At 51.9% G+C, this 9,921-nt stretch overlaps 1 protein-coding gene across 4 annotated transcripts in view; it reads left to right on the forward strand.

Annotated features, from left to right (window-relative positions):
* DYNC2I1 (dynein 2 intermediate chain 1) overlaps nt 1–8,928 on the forward strand; it is a 51,962-nt gene extending 43,034 nt beyond the window's left edge. For all 4 annotated transcript variants that reach the window (XM_082398813.1, XM_082398816.1, XM_082398814.1 and 1 more), the window contains 6 exons: nt 391–442; nt 1,509–1,569; nt 4,467–4,566; nt 4,708–4,839; nt 6,423–6,646; nt 8,261–8,928. In XM_082398813.1, coding sequence (XP_082254939.1) covers nt 391–442; nt 1,509–1,569; nt 4,467–4,566; nt 4,708–4,839; nt 6,423–6,646; nt 8,261–8,435 — 744 coding nt within the window. In that variant the 3' untranslated portion in view covers nt 8,436–8,928. The remainder of the gene's footprint in view (nt 1–390; nt 443–1,508; nt 1,570–4,466; nt 4,567–4,707; nt 4,840–6,422; nt 6,647–8,260) is intronic.
* Nucleotides 8,929–9,921: the final 993 nt, after the last annotated feature.

Consider the following 9,921-nt stretch of genomic DNA (forward strand, 5'->3'; position numbering starts at 1 on the left):
GTCGGACGCGCGAGCGCTCGCGCCAGGGTTTGCGTGGTGGTCGGTGGTCTGTGGTCGGGGTGGCAGGGGGAGATGCGTGTGGAGCAGGGGCGACCATGCAGTCAGCTACGGCGGGGAGACCAGGACGAGACGGGCTTGCTGGGGGTGCCTGTGGGAGTGAAAGGGGAACGGTGTCAGGGCCGGAGATGCACAGGTCATTGACCGGTCACAGAGTGTAGAGGAACAGGTCGAAGAAGGAGATTTATAACTTTTAAACGCTAGTCTTCTTTCTGGAGCAATTAAGTTTTTAGTGCCTAATGTAACATGCTGTCTTAATTAGAACTATACTTTGCTTAGACTGTTTCACGATTATTACACGTGCTGATATTCATCTTCAGTGTTCTATTTCAGGTGGTGGTTGAATTAGCAAAGGCAGATACTGCAGGGGCAATAAGTGACTTAGGTAACTATTAAATAAAAACTGATTTTAATCAACGGTTGCTAAAATCAATAAAGATTAAAGATACTGATAACCGCTTTGAAGAATCAGTAATTAGCTGCATGGAAAATGAAAATTAAGTTGTGTATTTTATAACCTGTCAGCTGTTGAACAGGCCCCTGACACCCTTGTCACGGGAGGCCCGTGCGTGTCATCTGCTCTGTGCTCCCCGAGGGCGTCCCTGAGACTCGGTGTCTAAGGCCTGGGTGTGTGTGACCCCCAAGACCTCTGAGACTGGAGCCACCGGGGGGGGGGTGGGGCTCTGCGGCCGGCAGTTTGCTGTCCCGATGCCCTGGGCTCGGGCACCAAGGGGCCGCCCGCCTGCACTTCCTCAGCAGCTCCAGCCGCTTATTTAATGGCTGGCCCCTTCACCTTGTTCGGGCCGGGGGCACTCCCATAGAGCCAGCCAGAAAATAGGACCAGAGTCACTCTGACTTCTTGAAATGAAGAGGGGCCGGTGCTGTGGACGCCCCTCTCCTGGAGAGAGGACGCGGTGGAAACCGTCCCGAGGGGCCTCTCTTCTCAGCCTTGTCTTCGTGCAAAATCCGCTCTGCTCCCTGTGACCCGGGGCTGCTGCGGGTGTGGGACATCGGGCGGGGCAGGACGCGGCTAGAGGGGCCGGAGGGGGCCTCCCCACCTGCATGGGGAACCGACACGGGTGCCGGAGGACGCTTACAGGAGAGGGTTTCTGTGGGGCATTGGAGGTTTGTTAAATATTGATTTTTTTCTTTTTTGGCTTAAGTGTACTTCCCTTTTTAAATCAAATCTAAAAATGTAAAGGCTTTTTGATATTGATTCCACCAACCCTCTTCCCCTAAGGCCCTGAACTGCAAATTCTTAATTCATATCCTAAGGCAATTGCAGGAACCTCCCCTGAGTGAGGGATAGGACACTCTTCATCAATCTGCGTTTTTATGTTATTTCCTAACACAGATATTTAAGCAATGAAAAATAATTCCAGGCAAATGTAATTGGATTTTGGTTAACTTGTATTAAGAGGAGCATTTATTTCTGGTTTCTCTGTTTGTAGGCTTGCTACCTGGAGGGAGGATAAAGTTGGTGCATAGTGCCGCGATTCAGCTGAGTGACAGGTAGGTCTGTGCCGCCTCCCTGCTCACAAAGCCCTGTTTCCCCCAGGAGGAAATAGTGTGAGGTAAAAGGCACGGCTGGGCTGGCGCTGAAGAACCCTAACTTCTCCCACTGTATTTTTGCTAAATAGTTTATTTGATACTTAGTTTATTATTAATGAATCAAAGTAATAAATGCAATTGCCAGGTATGGAGCTAACATTTTTCTTTGATTAAAATATTTTCTATTTTATGAATTGGTACGATTTGACTCTTTTTCATCCAGTTTTAATACAACCCTGAAGTTAAATAGACAAGTTTCAGGAACTAGAAACATTGGTGTGAAAGTTTTATTCAGAAATTAGGTTTCTGTTTTTACTCAAATAACTTAATAGGATGTAAAAATCTTAGATGTATGAATATTGTTTGTGGTATTTATATACTTCATGTTAATTTATTTCCCGAAGATGTCTTTTCTCATCTTTTCACCGCAGTCAGGGCCTAGCTGTCAGCCTGTGATTTACCCTGGAAAACGCTTTGATATTAGCCTGACTTTTCCTCCTCAGACAGAACACCTCTGGGTTGTATCAATGAATTCATACGTGCTTCATGATTGTAAATCACCTGCCATTGATTTCAGTATAATTATGACAAGGAGTGAGTTATGTTTGAAAAAATTCATCTAATACACTGCAGAGCCCGCCACGGGTGGCCCCCTGACCGCTCACTGAATTTCTGTGAGACCATTCTCATCTCCATTATGGCCGTATCACTTCATACCATGCATTGCATTTGTCTTTTAACTATAAATTTCTCCTGTACTTAACCATACGCTCTTTAAAGGAGAGTGTCACCATAGCTGACGTTGGGTTTTCCCCGCTAAAGGCGTGGCAGTGCCTCCCCAGGCCCGGGGGTAACAAACATCCGTCCGGACCGTGCCCACACGTGCCGAGTGGAGCGTGCCCTCCTGGCTGCTTCGTGGTGCCTCTTCCCTCAGGGCCCCGAGTGCAGACAAGTGGCCAGTAGCTGCTGCAGCCGTGGGGTCGGCGTCTGGCGGAGGGAGTCTGGCAGGGGTGGCGGCGAGGGGGCTGAGCTGAGAGGCGGGCCCCCCGGCAGCTGCCTGGCCCGGAGGCTCAGAGCAGGAGCGGCTCCCCAGAGTCCCCCTGCCAGGCCTGAGCCTCCCTCCCTCGGCCCTGGACGCGGGCATCCCGGGGAGGAGGGGGACCTTGGGTGCAGTGCCCCTGACGCCTGGGGCAGCAAGGCCTCCCCTGAGAGTGGCCTGGTGGCACGTCTCCTCATCCCCGTGGCTCGGCACACGCGGGAAGCGCTGGGGGGAGCCACGCGGAGTGTGGGCTCGGAGGAGGGACGGCGGTGGGACGGGGGCTGAGATGAGAGTCAGGGAGCCCGCCCCGGGCAGAGGGAGCCCAGAGGCATGAAGACGCCGATGGTTTCAGACCTGCCGGTAGGTTTGCTGTCAAGAGAGGGGTAGAGTCGGCGGCCTGACCCCGAGGCGGGTCCGCTGCGCCGAGGGTTCAGACGGTTCCCTCGAAGGTGACGGGGACTCGTCTCGGAGCTCTACGGAAGGAGGGGTTTGTCTTGTTGCAGTTTAGAGCCGTGAACTTGGCGACAGTGTAGGCTTGGAACAGAGGAGGGGACTCGTCTCGATCGTGGGGAGGGATCGTGTCTTGTTGCAGTTTAGAGCCGTGAACTTGGCGACAGTGTAAGCTTGGAACAGAGGAGGGGACTCGTCTCGATCGTGGGGAGGGATCGTGTCTTGTTTGCAGTTTAGAGCCGTGAACTTGGCGACAGTGTAAGCTTGGAACAGAGGAGGGGACTCGGGGCCAGCCTCAGGAGCTGTCGTGGGGACGGATGGAGATCAGAGATGAGAGTCTGAACCAGGCGGCATTCGTGGGGACGGAGGGCTGGGCTCAGCAAAGGGCAGGATTGAGCGCACCTGGTGGCCGGCTGGTTCCAGGAACCGGGGAGAGCCTGCCTCTCGCCCGACGTCCAGCTCAGCTGAGGGGCACCGTGCAGCTGAGGACCAGGAGGGAGGAGGGGGCCTGGGGGCGGGAGGGGCGGGACCTGGTCGGCCCAGCGTGGAGGTGACCAGGGCAGCGGGCCCCGAGGCGGGGATCTGGGCCGGAGGTAAGAAGAGAGGGGAGAGACTGAGGGGCCAGATCCCCGACCCGGGACTGGGGCAGCGTGGCAGGAGCAGCCCTGGACCCTGGTTGTTACAATACAAACGCTGTGCAAGGTAAAAAACCAACAACACACTAAATACAGTCTTTTTAAAAAGAGAGGAAAGTGCCAGAATAAGGGTGGAGCTTGAAGTCAGCCTTCAGGCTTTTGGGGGGTGGTGGGGCTGGGAGCTGGCTCCCGTGGGGACCAGGGACGTGTCAGGCCTGCTGGGCAGCGAGCTGGGGCTGACCCCTGCCCGGGACCCTGGGACTCACTGCCCCTCCAGCTGGAGAATCCCAGAAGCCGAGTCGGGGTGTGGTCAGGGGTCCGCAGCTGAGGAGTGAGTGTGGGGCAGACCAGTGCCCAGGGGCTGTCAGCACCGGGACAGCTGCCTACCGGCGGGCACGTCCACGGCCAGGCTCATGGGGAGAGAGTCACGGACGCTGCCGTGTGAGGGACACCCACCAGGGTACGAGAGAGAATTGTGCGATCAGAAGGACATTTCTAGAAATGGAACTGTTGTCTCTGAAATTTAAGTCTGTGAATGAAAGAGTGGATTAGACAGTAGAAGAAAGAATGAGTGAGCAAGGGGACGGGCTGAAGGAACTGTCCAGAGCGTGGTAACCGAAGGGAAAAGGAGCTAGAAGCGCATCCAGTGGCAGACGGCAGGTGACGGTGTTAAGTGTCACCTCCGCCCTGACAGTTTCAAGACTGCCCATCTGTTCATCTTTGCTGTTTTCCAGCCTTTCCCATAAAGGTTATGAATTTCGGGGGTCCACACAAACACTGAACGTTAAATTTCTGCCTTCAGACCCTAATCGCTTTGTTGTTGGCACAGACATGGTGAGTAATGGTCTAGGTTTCATTCTGTAAGTATCTTTGTTGGAGATAAACTTACTGTTTGCTTTAATCAGAATGTTGATTAAATTGTTTCAAGAAAAAGAGTTTTACCCCGCCTGGTTCCCTCCTTACTCTCCCTTCCAGGGCCTCATCAGCCATGGCACCAGACAAGACGTGAGAGTCTCTCCCAGGTTGTTCAGGCCCCAGCAGCAGGGCGTGAGGCCGGTGAAGGTGAACGTGATTGACTTTTCACCGTTTGGAGAACCGATATTCCTGGTAAGAACGCCTGTGTTTTAAGCACCGATTCTTCTGCAGCGTCTGCTGGGATCTACAGCACTCGGGTCTGGCCTCCTAAGTCCCATCCGTGTGGTCGGCACAGCTCATTCCATGAGGCTGTCGTCTGGATCTTCTTCAGACGTTTTATTCTGACGTAATTTTCGGCTTGTAGAAAAGCTACGAGGACGGCACAAAGCATTGCCCCTCGCCCCCCACCATCCTGAGTGTGCGGTGACCCACTTGCCGTGGCCAGGACGCTCCACCGCAGGGGCCGTGTGTTGGTCTCCTGTAGCGCAGGCCCGTCCGAGTCAGTCCTGCTCTCTGCGGGTCTGAGCGCAAGCCCACGACTGTCCCGACAGTGTCCTTCATGAGCAGCGCCGTGGCCCAGGTCACGCGTCCCGTTCAGTCACTGTGGCTCCTCGCCGCCTTCACCTGGGACTGGCCTCAGCATCGCACAGAGGGCCTGGGCGTCCCCTGTTGAGTCTGGGGACGTCTCCTCACCATCAGATGCGGGCCCTTCCTGACCGTGGGGCCCCTCCTTCCCTGCCTGATCGGCCGGGGCTGGTGGAAGACGCACAGACACTGAGCTGCTGCTGCTTCTCACCCCACCCCGTGTCGGTCGCCAGGCCGGTTCTGTCGCCCTGTCGTTAATTCCATGCGCGCTGTTGCCGGTCGGAAGACTGCCTTTCCTCCTTCATGTGTATTTCTTGTCTAAACGTGGACACGAGGCTTTTCACTGTCCTCAGTGCGTCTCAGATTCGCTGCCTGCATTTATGCCGCTGCTCAGATGGTCCCCCCGGGGGAAGGGGTCCCTGGAGGTGGTTCTGACATCGTTCCGGGAGCCCCTCTTTGCTTTCTGGCACAGGAACCCTCGAGATCAGCCATTTCTCCAAGGAGTCCTGGCTCCTGTTCGGAGAAAAATACCTAGAAACCAAGACCTGGGCAGTCAGAAGTGCTTGTGTACAGGACACGACCTCGAGATCTCCTCTGGTCTCCATCTACTCACCACCCACCTGGCGTCGCACGCACACCCTAGTCCCGGGCTGGCCCAGGGTCCCCTCCACCCTCCCGGCAGTGGGCACCTGGCTCTATTATGCATAAATCTGTTCATTTACTTTAGAAGCTTTCGTGATTGCTATATCTTGCCTCTGCTTTTTTTGAAAGATTAAATATGTGAAGAATTAAATATATTGAGTAAAAAGGAATTAAATTTCCTTTTCCTAGGCTAAAAATTTAGTCTTTTACTAGGCCAGCTGAGTTTTGTTTTATGGAAATTTCAATCCAAAAGGAATATAAAGCCATATTATATGTGCAAATGTATGTGATTTCACTGAATTCACCGATTATTAGCCCTTTTGGGGAGGGGCAGGGGGTACAAAGTGTATCAGAATCTCCAAACGCTCACCTTTGTGATTTGTGAGGACAAGATTTAGTGTTATGATTTTATGTTTGGAAAACAAAATATAAACCAAATATTTTTGCTGTACAACAAAAAAGCTTGACGTTCTGAAAATTTTCCTTGGCTACTGAGCTTGAGTGAAAAAGAGAAAAGAACTGTGATAATGTTTCCGCGCCTCCCCCAGGCCGGCTGTTCTGACGGGAGCGTCAGGCTGCACCAGCTGACGGCCGAGCAGCCGCTCCTGCAGTGGGACAAGAGCACCGACGGCCGCGCCGTCACTGGCCTGCAGTGGTCCTCCACGAGACCGGCTGTGTTCCTGGTCCAGGACGACACATCCTGTGTGTATATTTGGGACCTCCTGGAGAGCGATTTGGGTCCTGTCGCCAAACAGCCCGTCTATCCGGACAGGTAAGTCTGATGAAACTCAGGATGAGCCCTCCTAGGTGATTTTTGCAGAAGCATCACTGATGGTCTTTCTTACTTGATTTATGTATAAGGCCACTACACTTTAAAGTATGGTTATTTATATTTAAATTTAAATATTAGTTTTATATTTATATATTTGAGTAAGATCTTAAAAAACCACTTTAAAGTGTGTTTATTTCATATTTAGTCCAAAATAGTCTAAGGATCAAAGAATTACATTATCTATCATTTATTTATTTATTTATATTGAGGTAAAATTGATGTAAAACATATTGGTTTCAGGTGCACAACATAATGATGTGAAGTTTGTATATATTGTCAAATGATACGTCTGTCACCTTACATAGTTCCAGAAGTTTTTTCTTGTGATGAGAAGTTTTAATATTTACTCTCATCAACTTTGAAATATGCAACACAGTGATATTAACCATAGTTGCCATGTGTACACTATATCCCACGGCTTGTTCATTTTATAACTGGAAGCTTGTACCCTTCGCCCATTTGGTCCATGCCCCACCCCCTTCCTTTGGCAACCACCAGTCTGTTCTCTGTCTGTGAGCCTGTTTTGTGTGTGTGTGTGTGTGCAGGGTGGAGGTGGGGTTTCACACAGAAGTGAGATCACGCAGTGTTTGTCCTTCTCTGTCTAACTTATTTCACTCAGCATAATGCACTCAAGGTCCATCCATGTTGTCACAAATGGATTCCCTTTTTCATGGCTGAATAATATTCCACATGTATACGGATATATATATATATATATACACACACATACACACACACATATATATAAAACATATTCTTTATCCATTCATCCCTTGATGGACACTTAGGTTGTTTCCATGTCTTGGCTCTTGTGAATAATGCTGCAGTGGACATGGGAGTGCAGATATCTCTTCGAGATAGTGGCTTCATTTTCTTAGGATAAATACCCAGGAGTGGAGTTGCTAGATTGTATGGTAGTTCTATTTTTAATTCTTGAGAAACCTCCACACTGTTCTCCATTGTGTCTGCACCAATTTACATTCCCACCAACAGTACAGGAGGGCTCCCTTTTCTCCACACCCTCTCCAGCATTTGTTATTTCTTATCTTTTTGATGATGGCCATTCTGCCAGGTGTGAGGTGATAGCTCATTGTGGTTTTGATTTGCATTTCCCTGGTGATTAATGATGTTGAGCATCTTTTCACTTGTCTGTTGGCCATCTGTGTGTCTTCTTTGGAAAAATTTCTATTTAGATCTTCTGCCCATTTTGTAATTGGATTGCTTGGTTTTTTGCTATTGAGTTGTATGAGATCTTTATGTTTTGGTTATTAACCCCCTAACAGATGTATGATTGGCAAGTATTTTCTCCCATTCTGTAGGTTGCCCTTTCATTTTGTTTCTGGTTTCTTTTGCTGTGCAGAAGCTGCTTAGTAGTCCCACCTGTTTGCTTCTGTTGCCTTTGCTTTTGGAGTCAGATCCAACAAAATCATCCCCAGACTGATGTCAAGGAGCTTACCCCCTATGTTTTCAGCGTTTCTCTTCCTCCTGCACCCCCCTGGGAAGGTGGGTAATTGGGAGACTCAGGATCACACGGCGTGTGCTTCTCGATTTCAGGCTGGTGGCCATGACTGTCGTGGGTGAAGCAGAGAGGACCCGCAGTGGCTTCCTGGCCCTGGTGCTGGCCAGAGCCTCAGGCGACGTGGATGTCCAGTACCTGCGGCGGGAGTGGGTGGCCCCGGTGGGCGACGAGCTGCAGAGGCTGCGGCTGCTGCTGCGGGAAGCCCTGTAGGTGGTGGGACGCCGCGAGGAAGCCGTGCAGTGACCCCGACGTTACAGCTGATGGGTGTACATTCGTGTAGATAGAAGGCGTGTGTCTGTCCAGAGTTCATTTTTCAAGAATGTCACTTCAGTATGCCATAAATAAATTACTATTTTTGAATGGAAACAGCATTTTAGTGTATACTGAACTTCAAAGGCAACAGAGAGCCAGGTAGGATGCTCTTTTCCAAGAATATTTCTGATTTTCAGAGCAGCTTTAAAACATTGTAACATTTATTACTAGATTTTTAAACAATCCAAATAAAAATGTATTTAATGAACAGTTTTCTTAGTCATACGTAAAATGACATATTCACAGGTTTAAATTAAAGGACTGACTCTGCTGAAATGACCTCCCACCTGTGTTTCTTTAATACTCTGTTGGACTTCTGCTGGTAATGTTGGGATGTCTGTTCAGACACATTTGCACTATGCTTTATTATTAAAAATTAGTTTTGTGTAAAGATGATGCAATATATAAATTCTCTTAATTGTACAGTTATAGGGATTTAAGGGCAGGAGAATTCTGGGGTGATGGCCTTTGCCTACACCCAGTGTCACTTGACACAGTGACAGGTGAGCATTCAGTGGGGGGCAGGTTGGTTCTCTCTGGGCCACATGTGGCTGCTGCTTCGCCAGCGATGGGGCAGTTTCACCCCAGAACTGGGACCAGGCAGGGAACAGTCAGGCTCCTGGGGCCTGGGGCACCCTCAGCAGGCCAGCACCCGGCGCCGTTCACCGAGTTTCTCATGAATCCCTAAACTTCCCATCGTCCTCTTAGAATGCTGCGCCCTGCCTGCCCTGCTGCCCAGATCCCGCCAAGGACCAGGACCCGGGGGACGCGACCTGCGGGCTGGGAGGCGTCGGGCCCTGACCGCCCACCGTGGGGTCCACGCGGGCCCCCTGCGCTCGCCTCCTGTGCCACTGGAGCCCGGCGCCCGGCACGCCTCATGTCCAGCGCCGCGGGGGGAAGAGGGCTCGGGCGGTGTCGGGGGTCCAGGCGCTCACCTGGACGGTGTCCAGTGGGTGCCTCCCGTGGGTGACCTTCGTGGGAGCCCCTTGTGGCCGCTCCCCACCCCAGCGGCTCCCTGGGGGTTTCTCGCGGGTCCAGTCCGGGGTCCCCTCCGCCCAGGTTTGGGCTCCGTCCTCAGGACACGCGGACCAGCCCGCCGAGGCCTTTGCTCCTTCCGCGCAACCGGTCCCGGGAAACAGCAAACGAGAGTGTCGTGTCATGTCATGTCGTGTCGTGTCAATTCCCAGGGAACCAACAGAGTCTGAAACGAGTGGAAGTGAACAGTGCAAAGCGGAGGCCAGAGAGGGCGACCCCCGTGCAGGCGACGCTGCCCAGCCCCACATCCAGCTCCCCGCCCCCCCTCCCCGCAGAGACCGGGACCTGGTCGCGTGGACCACCACATGGGACCCGCCCCGGAGCCCCGGACTCCGCTCCACTGCCCGGG

The sequence above is a fragment of the Balaenoptera borealis genome (assembly GCF_965194805.1).
Source record: "Balaenoptera borealis genome assembly, chromosome: 7".
NCBI lineage: Eukaryota > Metazoa > Chordata > Mammalia > Artiodactyla > Balaenopteridae > Balaenoptera > Balaenoptera borealis.